At 43.0% G+C, this 20,433-nt stretch overlaps 1 protein-coding gene across 4 annotated transcripts in view; it reads left to right on the forward strand.

The window, feature by feature from the left end:
• The window catches only part of ZC3H13 (zinc finger CCCH-type containing 13), a 46,456-nt gene extending 43,701 nt beyond the window's left edge, over positions 1-2,755 (forward strand). For all 4 annotated transcript variants that reach the window (XM_032099777.1, XM_032099776.1, XM_032099779.1 and 1 more), the window contains 2 exons: positions 1,568-1,731; positions 2,270-2,755. In XM_032099777.1, coding sequence (XP_031955668.1) covers positions 1,568-1,731; positions 2,270-2,440 — 335 coding nt within the window. In that variant the 3' untranslated portion in view covers positions 2,441-2,755. The remainder of the gene's footprint in view (positions 1-1,567; positions 1,732-2,269) is intronic.
• Positions 2,756-20,433: the final 17,678 nt, after the last annotated feature.

Consider the following 20,433-nt stretch of genomic DNA (forward strand, 5'->3'; position numbering starts at 1 on the left):
TTTTCTAAAGAAAAGCACAAATAACGGTGTCCTGAAAGCTGAAAGAATCGGAGCTAGATGTGTTCAGTGTGTGAAACAGTGAAAAAGTAGCATTTTCACTTTGGACTTTGTGGTGGTATAATTTGTCTCCCTGTCTTATTCCTGAGGTTGGTGTTCCCTTCCTTGTTCTTGTGGAGGAACAAATTGAAAAATTTCTGGTAATACTATTAAGTGCAGAAAGAAAGGAAATGACACCTTGTTTCAGGGTGTGCTTTTAAAATTATTTTTTCTTTGGAAAGAAAAATCTCTATGTGATGGTATCGAGATTTGTGGCTGACTTGCCCTCTATTATATGCAATTGTTCCTTTAAGGATATGGACATGCTTACTTGCCTGATATTCTCAGCAAGCATCTGGCACCTGAGAAGACTCTGCAAGCTGTCCATGTTACCTTTGAAGTGGCCTTTTTGTGTCTTGACACTTATTTCCATTTTTTGATTGTCCATTGAGATTGTCTTTGACTTCAGTGCAGTTCTCTTTAACCTGCCCTTCATTTAGTGCAACTTTCTTGTTTCTTTTCACCTTGTTTAAAAACTTGTATAAAAACTACTGATCTTCATCCAAATTCTGAGTGGTTTAAAAAATGCATTTTTGTCCTCTTCTGCATTCATTCTGCCAAACTGCCGGAGCAGTCTTTGCTTTTAGATGCTGTGTTTTCCCCCGGGTTCTTGCCATCTTGAGTGAGGCATTAAATTCTCTGCTGAACACCCAGCTTTACTATATAGAGGCAGCTGGATTGGACTCAGCCACATACCTTTCCAGCTTTTTTTCTATTACATGATAATGTTCCTAATTATTGTAAAAGGGCTGTAAACCAATGAGCTGTGGTCCACCCCGTGCGTTCTTTTTGTCTTTGCATTTCATAGAAGCAGACTTGTTGGCAAACATGAGTCACCTCAGAATCTGTCTTTTCTAAAAGTGTTTTTTCTGCATGCTATTTCTTCTGGTAAATGTATTGAAGGACTGGTCCTGTCACCTTGAGTACTGTTAAATGCTTTAGGTGAGCTGGTAGGAAGGGGTAGTCCTTTGGCATCTGCTGACCTGTTCCCCAGGTTCATCCACCACAAGTGAAAGAATTATTCTAGATAGTTGTGTTTCACTTCTGTATAGCCATGCAAAAACAGTGTTGACACTGGGAGAGTTACGTGATGTCTTGCAAAGAAGTGGAACTTAGGTACTTTATGATTAATGCAAGTGGTAAACAAACAGCTTTTGTCCGTCACACATCTGACCATAAATCATACCCCATCTTCTGTCCAAAGCTGTCACTCAATTTTTAGGCTTCCCAGTGATTGCTGTCTTAATATTGCTTTCCAGCACTGAAACTAAATACAAGGGTATTCATCCTTCCCTTTAAATGGTGAAGGATTTATTCATGTTATTTTATAAACTCAAATACTCTTTTTTTCCCAAACCTTGATATTGTTTAGAAGGCAGAAATACAAATAGTTATATTTTCATATTACTGTATGTTGCTGTTCAAAAATGCCATATATATATTGATCTGTGCAAATCTCAATTCTTTCTAGATGCAGAAAACCTTTTTGAACATGACCTGGGAGCACTGAACATGGCTGCACTTCGCCGAAAAGAAGAGAGAGCAGGTCTTCTCAGCAATCTGGGTCCTTGCTGCAAAGCACTGTGCTTCCGCAGGGATTCTGCAATTCGTAAGCAGCTCATGAAGAACGAAAAGGCAGGTGGTCTGCTTACAGTGCTTGGTCGAGGTGTGATGGAAACACAGATTCCCCTAAGCAGAGCATTTCTCTTGGGAGATAATTTTTGTGTTTGTTGTTCGGAAGCAGGTCCAGTCCTTTAAATAATAAACACTTTTATTTAGAGAGGTTATAGGATGTTTATCTTTTAGGTAGAATGAGAGATTAATTTAAGTTTGAGACTAGAGCTAGGTTCTGTTTCTTATCATTTTGGGGTTTAAATTCAGGAGATACATTTTCTATATTTAAAGGATACATAATAGAAATAATTAGGTAAAATACGATTTCAAAGGTAATTGTTTAATAACTTTCCTGCTTATGATTCCATGTGAGAATCCAAGTTAAAATTAAAACTTCTTGTATGCTAGTAGAAAAATCATTAATTCTCCAAGTCTTTTCTAGTGGTATGATTAGTATGATTAAACCTCTAATTACTGAGAGTACTTGAGGTTAATTTGGTGTTACAAGACATTGTTTTCAGGTCTTCCTTTTTTTTAATTTAATTTCTAATTTCAACAGGGTGCAACGAAACAAACTTACACAAATTCCGCAGCAATGGACAGTGACTTGTTACGGTTGAGCCTACGGTTATTCAAACGAAAGACTGTGTGCCAAGTTCCCGGGCAGGAAAAGACAGAGGACAGCAAAATTCCACAGCCAGCTCTCCAGCAGGAAGTCTGTGTGACTTGAGGAAATGGCTGCAGTGGCGCTTCCTAGTTAATTTCTCACTACCAGTGTTGGTGTTGCTGTTTAGAACTGGTGGTTGGAAAGCAGCTGTAGAAGATGGAAGGAAATACTCCATTTGTACACAGTTAAGAATATTGGGTTTAGATGTGAATAGGAGTTAAAAATTAAGACTTCTGTGTGAAGGTCTCTGCAACTTTTGTAATATTGAACCTTACACTGTAACATAAACCTGTTTTATGGTGCATCAAGTGTAATAATGTGAAGATGTCTGGATTTAGCAGTTTATAACATCAACTGATATTAAACTGAGGAAAACCATCTGTGTATCTTTTTCCTTATTATGAATGGGTATTTCCACCATCACCTTGGTCCCTCAGTACACATCTTGAATTTGTTACATAGGTGGGAGTCTGTTTGCCTCCCTTTTCCAAATCTCTTTCTTATCACAGTAGCCTCTGGTGTGGATTGAGACCAAAGTCTAGCTCTTTTCCATCTTTAACATAGATTTCCTTTAATGTAATTTCTGGACACGAAAACCTAGTCCCATCAGTTAAGGCTCCCTTTCTTGTTGATGGAAGAGAAAGTTAAAAAAAAAAAAACCAAAACAACCCAAAACCAACCACTTCAAGATTTATGCAAGATTTATGAGCAGTTTTAGGTGTCTGTATTTATGAGACTAACTGCATTTTGGAAATGCTGGCTGCTTTCAAAATGGACTAACTAGTGCATATTGAAAAACACCTGAAGGACAGCACAGTCACTGGTCACAGCCAGCAGGGCTTTGCGTGGGAGCCTGCTTTTCAAACCCGATTTCCTTTTACAGCAAAGTAACCCACCTGGTTGATCAAAGGAAGCTAGTTGATGTAATCTTTCTGGATTTCAGTAAAGCTTTTTATACTGTTTCTCACAGTATCCTTCTGGATAAAATGCCTGGCACACAGCTGGATAAATGCACCATGCAATGGGTGAGCAGCTGGCTCATGGGTCAGGTACACAGGGCTATAGTGCATGGGGTGACATCAGAGTGGTGCCCTGTCACTAGTGGGGTTCCATGGGGCTCCATCCTCAGCCCTGTGCTCTTCTTCATTAAGGGCTAAGTAAGCTTACCAGTGATACTAAGTTGGGAGGAGCTCCTGATTCCCTGGAAGGTAGAGGGGCTCTGAAGAGAGACCTCAATAAATTAGAGATGGGCAATCACCAAACATACGAAGTTCAACAAGGGCAAATGCCAGATTCTGCACAGGGGATGGGGCAGCCCTGGATGTATGGACAGACTGGGGAATGAGGGGCTGGAGAGCAGTGCTGTGGAAAGGGACCTGGGGGTCCAGGTGGATGGCAGGTTGAACATGAGTCAGCAGTGCCCTGGCAGCCAGGAGGGTCAACCCTGTCCTGGGATGCATCAGGCACAACATCGCCAGCTGGGCAAGGGAGGGGATTGTCCCGCTCTGCTCTGCACTTGGGCAGCCTCACCTTGAGTCCTGGGGACAGTTTTGGGTGCCACAGTATAAGAAAGACATGGAGCTGTTAGATCGTCCAGAGGAGGGCAGTGATGATGGTGAAGGGCCTGAACGGAAAGTCCTATGAGCAGCAGCTGAGGTGGTCCTTTGGTCTGTTCAGCCTGGAGGAGACTGAGGGGAGACCTCATTGTGGTCTTCAGCATCCTCACGAGGGGAAGAGGAGGGGCAGGCACTGATCTCTCTGGTGACCAGTGACAGGACCAGGGGAAGCAGCATGAAGCTGAGGCAGGGGAGGTTTGGGTTGGATATCAGGAAAAGGTTCTTCACCCGGAGGGTGGTTGGGCACTGGAACAGGCTCCCCAGGGAAGTGGTCACAGCATCAAGCATGACCGAGTTCAAGAAGTATTTGGACAATGCTCTGAGGCACATGGTGTGACTCCTGGGGTGTCCTGTGCAGGGCCAGGAGTTCGACTTTGATGATTCCTGTGGGTCCCTTCCAACTCAGGTTGTTCTGTGATGTATTTTACATTCTGTTAATTATCAGGGCAGATCAATCCTATGCAGCAGCCTGAGGATGTTTCACAGTTGCTGAGTTGCTGGATCTTAGCCGTAGAGGCAGTGACCAATGATGGTTTTGCCGATTATTAAGATTTCAGAGGTGTGTTAGGGACTTGTCATGCCTGGGCTCAATTTTTTAAGAATTGTTTTCTTGTGTGGGATCTTTGGATCAAACCAGTAAGGTATCTTTAGGTAGTCTGTGGTGTCCTCCATATGAAACCAAGACTTCTAAAACCTCAGACTAAGTCTCTGTATACATCTCTATACTTTCCTGTCTTTAAACCTGAACTGTTGCTTTGAATTCTGCTCATAGAGGATGGAAAAAAAAATCCATAGCTATACCTTGATACTGGCTTGCTGCAGAGCAGCTTGTTTTCATTGTTGTCATTCAGGATGAAAATGAGTTACAAACCACTAAATTTTTTGACAGTTGGTTTATATCAGTTTCTTATCCTATTTCTCCACTTGGAACCAGCACACTGAGGTGGGATTTTGAGTGTGCTGTCTAACAGCAGATCTGTCTCACAGCAGATCTGTCTTACAGCTCTGTGATTGCTGACAGTTGTATTGGCTTCAGGCAAAGGCCTAACTGTGAATAGCAATTCAGTTCAAATATGGAGATTTCTTACTATAATGCTTTCTGTAACACCTAGTACCTAAGGGTTCAGTAAGATGTTTGTACACTACGTTTAAAGAATTGTTGAAGAAGACATGAGGGAGTTTTTATTTCTGTTTTTAGTTCTATTTTTTTAAGTACCCACACAGGAGTGTATAGTACTCATATCAAATATAAATGACATGGGAAATCTCTTATTAAACTGTGTGACTCAGGCAAAACTATTTTTATGTTTTTCACTTGCTGGACATTTTTATCTTGCTAACTATTATTTTTAATGTCATTGGTGATTTTATATATGCTTACAAAAAAAAAATGTCTTAAACACTGTAGTTCCTGAGCAAGAGTTAACCAATTCTATTCAGCATTTAAATGTTCTCACCTGTTTTATAGCTACAATAATGCTGCCTTTAAGCTGAAAGTATTACATCATCGCTACCAATTATGCTAAAGCCTATTTTAACCTCTGTCTCTGAAAGCCATAAAAATGTTTGATAGCTAGAAACAGCCTTATCTAAGACCACAGTACACAAAATAGATTAATGGTGTGGCATTTAATTACACTGTGCTTTAAATGCTCTTCCTGTGAAACAGCCAAGGTGTATATGTGCACTTAGTTTGGAGAAGAATATTTCACATTACCCTAGGAAATGCAAAATAAAGTAGGTCTGATGGGCTGCTATGAGCATCTCCTGAAGTGATAGTGTCCCATCAAAGCCAGTGCTGACCTGTACCATCATTTGTTGGTATTATGCAAAGAGCAGTGCTGAAATTGCCTCTTACACATCTTTGTTTTAATTCAATTTGCAGCACTTATGACTGCAGGAGTATGTTACAGTACTGGCAGAAAATATACAAGTTCCTATGGGAAGCACTAAGATTTTTTTCAAGCATTTCCCATCACCTGGCAGGAATTACTGTACAGGTAGAGCTGTACAAATGTGAAGGTCCTGTGTATGAGTATTTTGGTTTCCATCATTTTAACTAAAAGTAATGTTTAGTTTGCAGGGAATATAAGTTAAAAACCGTCATCAGGTAATTTTATGATAGCTTTAAGAAAAGGAGAATTGCTCACATCCCAATTTCAGAAAAAGGCATGAAACTTATCTGAATTGCAGACTTTGCTTTAGGAACTCCTATCTTAGGACCTTGCACACGTTCCCTGTGTTGATCAGCATTCCTCCAATGGGTCCTTTTGCATCTCTTCCTTTCTCCCCATTTCTCTCCTAGCTTGATTTTGTGTGGAAAAAGAGTGGGTGGAAAAATTTTAGTCCATTTCACATTTTGGAAGGCTTCAGTAGGGTACACAAGAGTCTGTAATATTTCAGGCAGTGGGGCTGAACGTGTGCCTTGGGTGCCCTTTTGTGCTACGGCTTCAAGTGTGAAAACACGGAGAAGCATCTCTCCCTACTCAGTTTCTCCTTTTAAGCTGTGGCAGCAACTTTAAAGCGGTCCCTGAACCAGATTAGAGATGTCTGCCCTCTCTGCTGCTAAGCCCATGCTGTGCCTAGTTGGATGATAAATTAGTTTTAAGCATCCCTGAGGTGCTACTGGCACGTGGCGCTGCAGAGCAACGAGCTGTGCCTGTGCTGGTGGAGGAACCAGGCTTTCTCCCTGGTGAAATGCTGGGCCCAGCTCCTGCAGCCGGAATGGATTCACAGGCAGAGCAGATTTTTAGAGCCTCGAGATACAAATGGGACTATGACCTGTACCTTGGGGTAGTGTCACATTCATTATCTCAGAGTACTTTAGGGCTACTGCTGCTTCAGCTAGTGGAGGGAGATAGGGATTTTGACAGTGGGCCATCTGCGCAGTGTACTCAAAAGGCAGAGTTTAAACAATTTTGCTAAATAAAGGCTTTTATTTGAATTGTCTTGATGCAGTTGTGTTCTCCCTTTTCTGCTGTAGGGATGCCCTTCAGCAGGGAACAGGCTGGCTTGAGCTGTTCTGCCTCTACGAGGCAGGACACAGCCTATGTGTTCAATTCCATTTGCTACCAGCTAAAAGAGTTCAGGAACCTCTTGTTTTGCAGTAGCAGTCAAAGTCTGTTTTACAAAGGGTTTGTACTGTACAGGTCTTAGTTTTAATGCCAGTTGGAGGCCCAAGGAGATGGTACCAAATGCTTGCTCTCGGTGCACACATTATAACATAAGTAAGGGATTGTGGGCAGTGTGGGTGTCCAAGGTTTTTTGGATGCAGTTTCAGGAAACAGCTTGAGAATGGCAAATGAACTGTTAAAATAATAATAAAAAGGTCTAAACAAAGCCCTAAACTCCAAAGTAAAGCAATGTGACCAAACAGCAGGATTTGAAGAGTTTCTTCAACAACTAGCCTCCAGAAAATTTGAAAATTTGTCCCATCGAACTCAAAAAAGGAGACCAATCATGTGGGAGAGACAAGTGCTAAAATAGTATTTAGTGGCCAAATGCCTAGAGTTTTATGGAAGAAGACTGGTTTTGTACTGAACAGCCAGTGTTATTGCCTCTGCCCTATCAGCAGGGATCAACTGATGAAAGAGGGAAGATAAACATCTTCTGGGAATGCTTAATTTCATAATACTTGCTTTCACTGCTGGGGATGCATCTGCCACAGGCTTGCTTTCTTTCCTTAGTGATGAAGTTGAGGTATTACCTATAAAGAGTGAAGTGTCAGAATACATGTTAGTACAAACTGCTGAGGCACAGAGCAGTGTGCTGCTGGATTTTAAGTGTATGTTCATGTGTGAAATGTTTGTGATGGTTGCAGGCATGCAGTTCCTAACCAAGGGAAGACTGAAGCAATGGGTTTTGGATGAGGATTTTAAGAAAGCTTGCAGCTTTTTGTGGAATGGAAAGTGTTCTTTCTCATTGGCTTAGTGATTCAATTCATTGTTTGGATATATTATGGGTATGAGGAATGCTTGGGGCACTGCATGGAAAGTACTTGAGGAAGGGAATAACAGAAATGGGGCACAATTTGAGTAGCATGGGTTGTAGTTTTCAGCCTGGGAGTGTGGCTTCACACTCCTAGAAGCCAGGAGGTCACTCATCAGAATGATGGAGGCAGAAGGATCTAGGTGTGCTAAGTGAGCACATGAAGCACTGGGGAAATAGCTCTGGAACCAGGCCATGTGGCTGTAACATGGCTCCAGATGGGTGTTTGCAGCAGGGAGAGGAGTGGTTTTACTACTCTGTGTAGTACCTGCAGATTCTTACCTGGTCTGCCTCCCTATGCTTTCAGAAGCTGGATTCAACCTACAGACGCAAGGAGCCCTGGAAATGAGAAGCATGGAATATGAATTCTGTCTTCTGAAAAACTGAGAAAGTGAGAAATGGGGAGAAAAACTGAAGGTCAGCAAAAGAACGGGTGGGCCATATGTACTTTTAAGATGCCCATATGTACTTTCAAGACGGCTACTGGGACCTGAATAGGTGCACACAAGATTTACCTCCTCTCTGAGTTGCAAAGGTGCTTTGTGCCAGCCCAAAACACGCAGTTGGCTCTGTCTTAGACATCGTGCCTGCATCTGTGCCTTGCACGCTCACAGAAAATGTGCTAGCAAGAGGTTTCAAAGGACTTCTGAAACGTCTCACACAAGGTTAGTAGGAAAAAATTAAGCTGCAGTGAGAGGAGAATAAAGGAATGACATGAATTTAAAATTAACTAGAAAACAGAAGGTAAAATAGAGGATTAAACGATCACGTCTCATCACAAACAACTCACAGTGGGTGACCTCCCTGTACATTTGTGATTTGGGAAGGAACTGACTGAGAAGCAAGATGAGAAAATTTGCGAATCACGTTTACAACCGGAGGGAAACCCAAAGAGATGTGTTTGCTGCCATGTAGCCCATTCATTTAGCTCATTTCAAGTCCTTCTGCCAGTCAGCATCAAGATGTCCAAAGTGACTCTATTTGGTTTGCATGGCATGGGTTTGGTCACAGGGGTCTACACGGATGGATTCTGTGAGAAGCTGCCAGAAGCTTTGCCCATGTCCAGCAGAGCCAGTGCCAGCCGGCTCCAGGACAGACCCTCCACTGGCCAAGGCTGGGCCCAGCAGTGACATTGGTAGCACCTCTGGGATAGCAGAGTTAAGAAGAGGGAGGAAAAAAATCTGTGCCGTTGTAGATGGAGTGATAATATATGAGAGTCACCAAGGTCAGTGGAGAAGGAGGGGCAGGAGGTGCCCCAAGCGCCGGAGCTGAGATTCCCCTGCAGCCCCTGGTGCAGACCACGGGGAGGCAGCTGTGCCCCTGCAGCCCATGGGTGTCCTTGGGGAAGCAAAGATCCACCTGCAGCATGTGGAAGAGCCCACACAAGAGCAGAGGGATGCCCAAAGGAGGCTGTGATCCTGTGGGAAGTCCATTCTGGAGCACGGTTCTGGCAAGACCTGTGGTCCTGTGCAGAGAAAAGCCCACTCTGGAGCAGGTTTGCTGGCAGGACTTGTTGTACTGTGGGGACCCACACTGGAGCAGTTCTTGAAGGACTGCAGCCCATGGGAAAATCTCATGTTGGAGAAGTTCATGGAGGACTGTCTTCTATGGGAGGACCCCACACTGGAGCAGGGGAAGAGTGTGATTCCTTCCTCTGAGGGACAAGAAGCAGCAGAGACGGACAAGAAGCATGTGGTGAATGGACCACAGCCCCCATTCTCCATTCATCAGTTTCACTGAGGTGGGGAAGAATTCAAGAGTAAAGTTAAGCCCAGGAAGAAGGGAAGACTGGCAGGTAGGTGTTCTGAGACTTGGGGTTTACTCCTCATTACTCTACTCTGATAATAAGTTAAATAAATTTTCCCAAACTGTTTTGCCCATGACAGTAATTGGTGACTGATCTCTCTCTGTCCTTATCTTGTCCCACAAGCCTTTAATTATATTTTCTCTCACCTGTCAAGCTGTGGGAAGTGAATTGAGTGGCTTAGGTGGGCACTTGGTGTCCAGCCAGGGCCAACCCACCATATTGACATATCACTGAAGCAGAAAATTTAATCAATGTCTATACCTTGTAGTGCCATAAGTTTGTGGTATCGGTGCCAGAAGGAAACATATAGTTCACAGAAAAACTCAATCTGATGTAGAGAGATATGTGTAAAGCCAAAAATAGAAGAATATGCAGAAAAAATAATGTATGCAGAGGTAGAAACTGCACTATGAGTAGGTTGCTAATGCAAGAAAGGTTATTGCAAAGCAGGTGAGAACTTGGGGAAGACACGTAAGATCTTATATCAAAGATATTAAAACTCTTGGGACTATGCCCTTAGAAAGGAAAGGAGTAATAGTAGATACTATTAAATTATGTGAAGTAGTGGTCCAGAAGAAGAAGCATGGAAGATACTTTTTTTCTCCTCCTATGACAAAGCTCAGTTGAAATTCAGTAAAATTGAAGAGTGGCAGAACTGAACAATGAAATAGAAATTCTTGTTTTCCTCACAGTGGCTAATTATGTTTAGAGTTCAAGCTGTAGAACTTGGCAGAAGAGAAAACTGACCAAAACTTTCAAACGCATGCTGTGAGCATATACAGCTGTTTCTGGGAGGTAAACTAAGACTGTGTCTAAACCAGCTTCTAATATGAATTTTTACACAGTGGGGGAGGCTGTCAGGCATTGTGAGATCCTGGTATCCAGCAGTTTGTTTCTGTGTGAGCAAGCTGTCCTAACTCCTGAAATGGGATAGCTGCCTGTTGGGAAAAGTCCCTGACCCAGCTGCCAAATCACACAGGGCATTTGATTGGGAAAAATTCATATTGGGGTGGGCCAGGCTTCATCACACAGTTGTTCAGACTCAGACAGTCATGTTCCTGTGTTTGGGAACTGTCCTGGACATGTCTGAATCTTTCAGGGTGTCATATGTGTGGGGTTAAACTCCCCATCTCTTGGAGACTGTAAGAACTGCTGATCAGGCTATGTCAGCCTGTATCTAGCTCTGGTAGAAAATAGGAGACTCTGATGGCTTTTGAATTTTCCTTTGAGGTGTCTGGTTAGGACGACTGTAAAAGGGAGATAAATTGACAGATAACATGCCTCACTGTGACATTTTTCCTGCATGATCTGAATTTCTATTTTTTTTTTCTTTAGGGAAATGGCTTTTTTGCCAGCTTATCCAAAAGCAAGTTGTGCAAATAATAAATGCACTGTTAAATTCACACTTAGCAGCAACTATTCTGTTCTCCACTTCCCCAAACAGTGGTACCCCTCTTTGAAAATCTCATCTGATGCATGAACTGTCAAAACGTAAACGGGCAACTGTGACTTCTCTGCTGTCTGCTCTGGAATGATAGCATAATCTATTTGCTGTATTCATGCCTTTAATTTCCATTTTTATTGCTATAATCTCACCCACTTTTTTTTCTTTCTTAGTGCACAAATTATGAAGATGGACTTGCCTATTCATCAGCAGAGTCTAAAGCGCTTGCAGTGTGTGATGCACAATCCTGTCTTGTTGTTTGGTCTAGTTAATGCTGCTTTCATAACTACACATAAAAAATGGGAGTGCTTCCTGATGACAACTTGGTGTAAATCATTGCATCCTCTGGCCCAAGTGGAAGCATGGAACCTTAGCAGAGGTTGTGAGAAACAGTGCTTTTAAAACATTTTTAAACCTTTGAAAAACAGAGTTGTTCTGTTTTGCACAGGTTTGAATGAACACATGAGCCTTTTTCTGAAACATAGGACTGATGGCGTCCCCTCTACATAGAAATTTCATCATGGGAAGGTTACCTAACCACAAGATTTGTTCGTAAGAAAACACTCAAATTAGGGTCCCATTTCAGCACTGTTTTAGGAACAATTTAATACAGCTCAAATACCATAAGAGCATAAATCAGCCTGATTTTGCTTAAATTGCTGGAGCCTATAACAAGATGTATTGGGTAGTTAATAACCAGGGCAACTGGATAGAGAATTTGAGAGTCAGACTTTTTTTTTCTGGCAACAGGCATATATCAGTTCCAGGCTCCGCTCAGCCATGCACATCTGGATAGAAAGGAAAGATCACATTTATGTATGGGAGATTCAACTCTAATTTTCACCTGTATAAACCAATGTGAAGTGTGAAGAGAATGACATGATAAAATTGATGTACTACCGAAGTGATAAATCCAATATCTGGAAAGATGTTTTCCTTCCCTGCTTGCTTCTGAACCGTAGAAATTGGTTTTCAGCTCTTCACCCGAGAACAGCAGAGGAGGATTTATCATGTGGGGTTATTTTTTTCTTTAGAAGAATTTTGTGTTGCTCTAAAAGTACCTAATCACTGCAGTATTGATTTCTGTATCAAAAAGGGAATATTAGTTAAAGAGCAGGAGTTTTCTTGGCTTTTGTCCCTGATTGTTACTGGAATACATATAGATATGTATTTACTACAGTTTCCAGAGGGTAATTTGTCTGATCTAGCCATGGAACACAGGCAGTGGAGTTACTGCCATCATCAAAAGCCTGTGGAGTGCCCCGGTGGTCTTGGTGCCATGCAGGGGCTGTGGGCTCAGTGTGCTGCTCCTGGCCGTGTACAGCTCCAGTGAAAAGCACCAACATGTTGGCCACGGCCCCATGGGGCTGTGGCACCTCAGGTTGCCTGTGGGCAGAGGTATCCTAAACATGTTTGCAATCAGCATCTTTAGGAGGATTTACGTGATGTCCCTGTTTCTAAGCATGGCATAAAAGCACAAGGTCCGCAGCTACAAAAGAAATATTTTATCTGTAGACATTAATCTGATAAATGCTGACATGGTCCCATAAAGGGATGGAGGAGAAATCAATGTAACCCTAAATTAATTTGAATTGTTGGGGTTTTTTCCTCTTCCTTTTTCAAGACTAGAGTAGTTTTGTGATTCATTGATCAAGAGCTGGGAAAGTTTCTTTCCAGGCTTACAAAATTAAATTTCATGCAGCTTTTGACCTGGATTAGTGGTGGACAGAGCAATATATAGCCTGATCCCAATTATTTCTTAGCTGTCACCACTGGCCCGCTCCATCCCTCTGCTGCTGGCTATGCTGCTGTTTGTGGGCTGGCAGCTGCACAGAAGCTTGCTGGAAAAGGAGTCATGAAATGGAGTCTTGGAAGAGTTATTAGATGGCAATAGAAAGCTATTGTAAACAAAAACATTCCAAAAGCCAGCAGAAGTCTTAGGCATGTTTAAAAATACATTGTAAAGAATATTGCAAAGACCATTTTAGAGATATAGTTATCTTCAGTACGGCCTTCTTTCTAATTGAGTCTTAGACCCCCACTGGTTAAATGACTGGCTTTCTATCTACACGGTTAAATTTCCTTTTTGTTCTTTTTCCAGATAACAATTTATGAACACTGCTCCTGCTACAAATCTTGAAGCACAATTTATATTGACAATAAAACCTTTAACAATTGCTAAAACAGTTAACCAGCACGCTAGAACATTCCCCATCATAGATCTAGCCTTAGGAAGTTAACTAACAAACATGTTATTAACCACTGATGAGGAGCTGTTTGGAAGAGATCATTGCTTAATTAATCTTTGTACTGAGCTAATAAGAGTGTTAAATGGGCCTCTCTGTTGAACTGGGTTGTTAATACAGATTGCAAGTTCCCTCAGGGGGAAATCTGAGGCCAATATAACATTAAAGTTAGCCATCCAACAAAGAAGATATTTTAGGCATTAAAAATAAGAAAGCCAAACATCTCCATTAATAATGTCGTAGGATTCGGTGGCTGTGTATGTATGACTGAGTGTACGTGTGTGTATGAATTACTGTGCTCCTTCCTCTTCTGGTAAGAAAGCTTTGTCAAAAATCTTATTTAGATTCAGTGTTTTTCATCACTGTTCTGTTGTGGCATAAATTAAACTTGTCACACTTATCTGTAGGAGGCAGGTTCCGCTGATCAGGAAGGCAGAATCTGACGCGAACTCTAATGTCATCTGCTTATCCTAAAAAGACAAACAAGATCAAAAATCTCTTCATATTAATGAGCTGGATAAACCTTCTGCTTGATAAAATGTGGTGCCACAGTAAAAGGCAGTGTGACCAGATTGCCCTTGTGCTTCACAGCATTTTTAGCAGTGAGTGCTCAGGTTTTAGCCACGGAGCAAGGCGCCCATACTTAATATTAAACATTTGTTTTGGAAGGCATTATAATTCCTGGCACGAGAAGTTACCTACTGCCTTGAGCTCCCTTTTAACACACACGTTACATCTTTTGGGAGAAGAAAAAGATTCCATAAAAACAAAGGCTGGAAAGGAATAATTTGTCCTTGAACGTCTGGTGTTAGTAATTCAGAAAGGATATCGGTCTGTCACTAGAGTCACTTCCCCGGCAGTCCCTGTCCCTCGTGAGAACAACTTCCACCCATACACCCATCTCAGAGGTGTTGATTCTGTGTGTGCCTCCATCCCATGATCTGAATATCACACTCAGTGTGTGCTTACATTTGTTTTGTATGAAACGATCTCAAAAAGGACTAGGCAGAGAATTTATAACATGAAAGTGGCAATATGACAAAAATGCATTCATGCATACCTGTATTTTTGATGTTTGGGTTTTATCTTGCCTGAATTCTTTCTGACTTCATGTTTAATATACTGCACACACCCCCTTGGCAAAGCCTGAGCGTGTCTAGACGAGATGAAATCCTTGTGTGCCTGACTCCTCTGTGACCAGCCTCTGACATCTCACAGGTTTCCTTCGTGGTCTTTTGCTAGACTGCTAAGAGTCTTGCACTTAGGGAATGTGGTCATAGCACAGATCATTGCTTAGTGGTCTGTGGACAGGTTTCTCTATGTTCTCTATGTTGTCTCTAATGCATCACATTGAAGCACCAAGGCTAAAATTTCTTGATTAGCAAACCCTTGGAGACCTCTAAATATTGCTTCACTTCATTACTACTGCAAAATGATCAATATGCCTCACCAAAATTAACTGTACATTGGACATCTCCCTTGCCTGATTACTGTGCATATTTTATTCCTCAAGGATAATGGAGGTTTGTTCCCAGCCAAGACATTATCCTGGTTGTAGGCACAGCTGCAGAGTCTCTCTGTGCCTGTGGTCTTTTTGGGAATGGGCCATGGCTGCTGGTCAGTAATAGTCTGTATGTGTGCACATGATTTCTGTTTGGTCAGTATGAGCTGAAATTCATAAATGGTAAGTGAGTGATTAGAATAACATACCCCTGTGCTTTTTTAAACATCAGGATGAGGGCTGTAATAACTCACTCCTGACTGTCTACAGCACATGTTCACAAACCGGAGATGTTTTCTACCCCTCATTTCATGCTGACCTTTTAATGCAGTCACCGAAGCTAATCTCACTCATACAACATCATATTGGCTGCAATGCAAACATTGGTTTTGTTACAAATAATTAATATTGCTCTAGTCAGACATTTTCTCATTTATTATTTCCAGTTGCTTCATGGTTATTAAACAGACACATTTCAAGTGTGGACAAGTGTCCATGATGATATACAGAGGTCTGTTAAGTGGAAAACTTGGAGGTGCCTTTGTATTACTCAGATCCCTGAGGAATACTGCTGTGGTCATGCTGTCTTCAAAGATATATTTGACCTATCCTTGATATGCTCTGCTAAAGGTTAGAATAAATATGCATGTTTTCTATGCTTATTAAGCAAAACTCTAGACATTAAGAGAACATGAGAGGAGCTTCCATTGGTCTCCCAACTAACACAGTAAATTGCTCATGCTGGATGCACCTGCCTGCCTCAGCTCCACTCATCCATGCTGCTCTTTTTCCATACATGCATTCATAGAAATCCATTTGCATGGAAATACAGCTCACTAGTTAAGCCTTTGCATTGTAAATCCAGCTTTAATATTACCAGCAGTGCTGCTCCCTGCTGTGCATCAAGGTCCAGTGCTCCCCACTGTGCATCAAGGTCCAGTAAGCCACTCTTTCACATTGTGGGTTGTGGGACCCATTCCATGTCCTGTGTCTTCCAGGCTCTTGCTTTCCATTTTCCCTTCTTCCATGAGCAATACCAGGTCCCCTCTTCTGCAGTGGAGGCCAGCTGACCTGCTGCAGTAAGTGCAGGAACCTTCTAGACACAACACCACAAACTTGTTCATGGGATGTTCTCAGTAAAATTTCCTTATGAGTGTTATTCTTGCAGGATCCTTTCTGTACAGAGGGAGTTAGATCCCAAGTGAGTGTGAGCTTCAGTGCAGAGGTCTAAGTGACTAGGTCAGAGAGTGCAAAGCCTCATCCCCCCCCAGCTCACCACCACATCCTAACCTTTGGTCCTAACCATTATCAGCTGGGTCTGAACAGGGACAGTGCTTGGGAAGAGAGGGAAGGAAAGATGAAAAGGAACAGCAAGTGACAAGAGTACAAACAAATGACTGAAAAAAGAAGTGCAAGAGTTAGAAAATTATAGAGCAGATACTGTTAAATTTTTATTCATCAGGTAGCAAAAATCTACACAGTGAAAAATAATTTGCTTTCCAGGACAGACCTAACTCCCAACAAAGTTGTGTTGAATTCAGGGAATTAAGTGAAAAAATACTGTGTTTTTAACCAGTAAAAATCTGAACACCTGCAAGAGACGGTCCGAAGATCCCTCATCTGCCTCACGATCATCGCCAAGGACAGAGACTGAGCACAGGAGTCCTGGCCTGGCTGAGGTGGGGTGTCTGCCAAGTGTTTTGCCTGCAGGTGTGCCCACTGGGAACTGGTACGCATTCCTGAGGAAAATTAGTGCAGGTCACGGTGGACTGCACCGTTCTTGCTGCCCAGGACTGCGCTGAAGCGGAAAGGAATGACCTGTCCTGTACGTCTGTCCTGTACCTGTTTCCCAAAGCAACGGGCCCCATAACAGTGGTTGCCAATTTCCCCACTTCTTGGCCAGTTGCCCCTCGCTTTTGAAAAGGACTATAAAGGGACTTTCTAAAATAACTGAGATGAGGTCTCCCCATGGAAAGAAGATGAATCTATTGGTGGAAGACCACAAGGACTTAGTCTCATCCATTGGTAGCTATTCCCCCCCCTTTTCTTCCTCTCTACCCCTTTTACTTTGCTTTCTTAATCTCTCCGTCTTTCTCTCGCCTACCGCGTTACCGTGTTGTGGGCACTTAATAAAGGTGCACTGTTCTGATTAAAACTGAAATCCCTTGTGTCCTTTTGCACTCTGAGATCAATAAATGAACCATCACGCCCCTCGCTTGTATTAGCGGATTGTGACAACGCCATGATCAGGAATCCAGCTAAGGATAATCTTCAACTCCAGTAGTCCTGTTTGTCCAGGACAGGTCTCCCCCTTTCCCTCTTTGCTGCCAGACCCTGATATTTCATTTTCTCAGTTGCTCAGGACACTCTTTTGTTTCCAACCACAGCCCAACCACTGCAACAGTGGTCCCCTGTTCCCTTTCCCCTCTCCTGTTTGGGTATGCTCCCACTACTGCTGTGACCTTCAGAGCTGATGTATGAAACATCTCTGCAGGATCCCCTGACACTGAGCATGAGGCTGGGCAATAAAATGAGGAATTATCAGGCATTTACATTCTGAAGTTAATGATGAGGAGTGTGAGCCTTCTGAACATCTGTTTCCTTTGTTTCCAAAGGGGCCTTCAGTTTACTCCTGGTTCTCACCGATGTGCTGTTGCCATTAACCATCAGTCAGCAGTGCCCTGCACCCCCAGGGATGGGTTGTGGAATGAACCTCCTCTAAATTGTGGTGCATCTCAGTTTTGAGGGGATGATTGTAACAGCCATGAGGTTTGGAAACAGCTGGAGACCCCTGTAAGGATGATGAGAGAAACACAGGGAGAGCTGTGCTGTCCTCAGGTCTGGAGCTGGACTCGGGGCTGCACAAACAGGAAGTTGTTCTCCAAGTGGTTGTGGTATCTGCCCCAGGGCACCACTGTCCTGTCTCCTCTGCTATGTCCTAGGCTGGCAACTGTCACCCAGGGAAGAACAAAGACCTGACCTGAGGGTGAGAGAAGAGCCAGAAACTTCAGAAATTGTAAATTTCCAGAGGGAAAAAATGAGAGGGAAAACATAGTAGGACAAAAGCCCCAGGACTGAGAGTGTACGGGAAAAAAAGTAGAGATTGATGAAGGGAAACTCTGGGTAATGACCACTGTTTGGAAATGGACTTGATGGACATAGAGGCAGAATTTTGGTCCCCAGTAAAACACAGGCAAGGGGGAAGCTACCAAAGAGCAGCCATCTCCTGATCCCTGAGTGAAGAGGGCAAATGGGGAGCCCTGGCACACTGTCAGGGTGTCAGAGCAAAATGTAGAATGGACTCTTTACGGAATAAAATGCCTGAGTGGATTACAAAGGCAAATATAGCAACAAATCTTCCAGGTGCCCCTGCCTTTGACTTTCAAAGCCTTATAAGAGGGCACATTGTTCAGCTGTTACACCCCTCTCTGCTTTAGTGGCACTGGAAGTAACCTTCCCCTCCCAGAGTCCCCCACTTTATTGCCTTTAATAACCTTGTGAAGGGTAATGAAGCATTTCAAGTTTTGCATCAAGCTGACTGGTGTAGTGGGGGTGGGAAAGGGGGGCTTTGGGACATTGGGTCAAGGTTTTGAGATGCCTTTGAGCAGGCCCTGGGGTGGGAAAGAGGCATCCCAAGGCTCAGCCCTGGGGTCAGGGTGCTTCTGCTGCAGTTTCAGCTGAGAAAACCCCCCCACTCCATTCAGTGCCAGCTCCCCATCCTTTCCCAAATTCTCCTTAGTCCCTCTGTGACTTCTGTGTGGAAATTTTGGCCTGAAACAGCACAAGGGCACAGGATGGAGGGAGGGGTCATGTGAGCCTCACACCTGCTGCCCACTCACAGGAAGAGCTAGAGGTGAGTTTTATCATTCCCTCTTGCCAGAAGAGTTCCCCCATGCCAAAATCTAAGCACAATAAGGGCTGAGGGAAGCTTTAAAGGCCTGATGCCAAAAGTGACTTTCATTATGTATCGCGCTGCTCGCGGTCATCCAAGTGCTGCAATGCTGGTCCATCCGCGATATTGGATCTGTGACAGCTGGATTCAGGGTGGAGCTGTGGGAAGCCTCTGTGGTTTACCAAATAACAGGGAGAGACAGGAAAATCAACATGTCACACGGCGTCTGCAGGCAGTCCGGTGAATTTAACCAGCTCCACATTTTTTAGCATTTGTGTTGAATTTGCTTGGCATTTGAAAACAGACAGACTTTCAGGCTTGCAGCCACTTTCAGACTAAACACCCCACATCACTCTGTCCTCCCCATCCTATGCTGAGATGCTCTTCTGCCCTGCACAGATTGTCTGATGAGGATTTGGTTCCAAAATGGTGCCTCCAACATAGTGTTGTAATAGAACATTTTTCTCTTTTTTTGGCTGTTTCCCTTTTAAAGCAAGGTAACCAAGAAACCCCAATTTGCACCCAGTAACACTGATTGCATTAAGAAGTTAAGTCCATCAAGTTCCCAGTGACACTTTCTGTCTGTGAGTTTCAGATAAAGATGGGGAACTAAAGTAGCTTAATGGATTAAAGGAATTGCCTTCCCCACCTAGACACCTCGGCTGGAATCCGATTTTGGTGCTCAAGTGTGATTGCTCATTTGCTTCAGGGGAGGGAGGTGGGGACAGATCACCTGAATTTGCATGGTCATCTGGCAGGGGTGGCAGTCACTGAGACTGGGGCCATTGGCTCCCTGCAAGTTGTTCCCCTGCCAGATGCTCTCCCCACATGGGATTTCCCTACTGTTAAAAAATTTAGTCCCCATTGGCATGAAATAACTACCCCTCACAGCAAATGTGGAGAAGCTTTTCCCACTATGGAATACACTGTGACAAATTCTGCTAAATTCACGTTCATGGAGAGTGGTGTTCAGACAGAGGAGGTGCTAAATGGTTAACCTTTCCATCAGACCAGGCAATGGCTCTGGCTGTGAAAGCACCAGTAATTTACCTTCCATTAAGATGCTGCAGCTTCTCCTCTATTTGAAGGCTGCAAGAAATTGTTTTCTAAATAATAAGACTTTCTCTGTAAAAAAATATCATAGGTAATGGAAAGATTAAAACAGGGGTTGAGACACCACCAATCTATATATTCAATCAATGTCAAATGCTTTATGCAGTCATTCTCTGCTTCCTGATATGTTACTAGGACCGTACCAGAAAGCTCAGGAGAATTTCCAGGAATTGCTGCTATTTTAACTTTCTTTTTTTATTATTTGAGCTTTGAGGTCCAGAACAGAATAATTGAAAGTTGTCCAAATGACTGAGATCAGTGGAAAATCTTGCAGAGAATCCATGACTTTTGGTTTACAGTCCTAGGGCCACTTTCAAAGGAGCAACACAACTCTCAGGGCTCTTCCTTTCACTCCTCAGTGTGGCTGTAATAAAAGTGAACTTTCTTAAAGGATCTGTTTGTTTCTATGTGCAGTTGAAGCCCATCATTCCTGATATACCAAGACATCCC

The sequence above is a fragment of the Corvus moneduloides genome, chromosome 2, assembly GCF_009650955.1.
Source record: "Corvus moneduloides isolate bCorMon1 chromosome 2, bCorMon1.pri, whole genome shotgun sequence".
NCBI classification, from domain to species: Eukaryota; Metazoa; Chordata; class Aves; order Passeriformes; family Corvidae; genus Corvus; species Corvus moneduloides.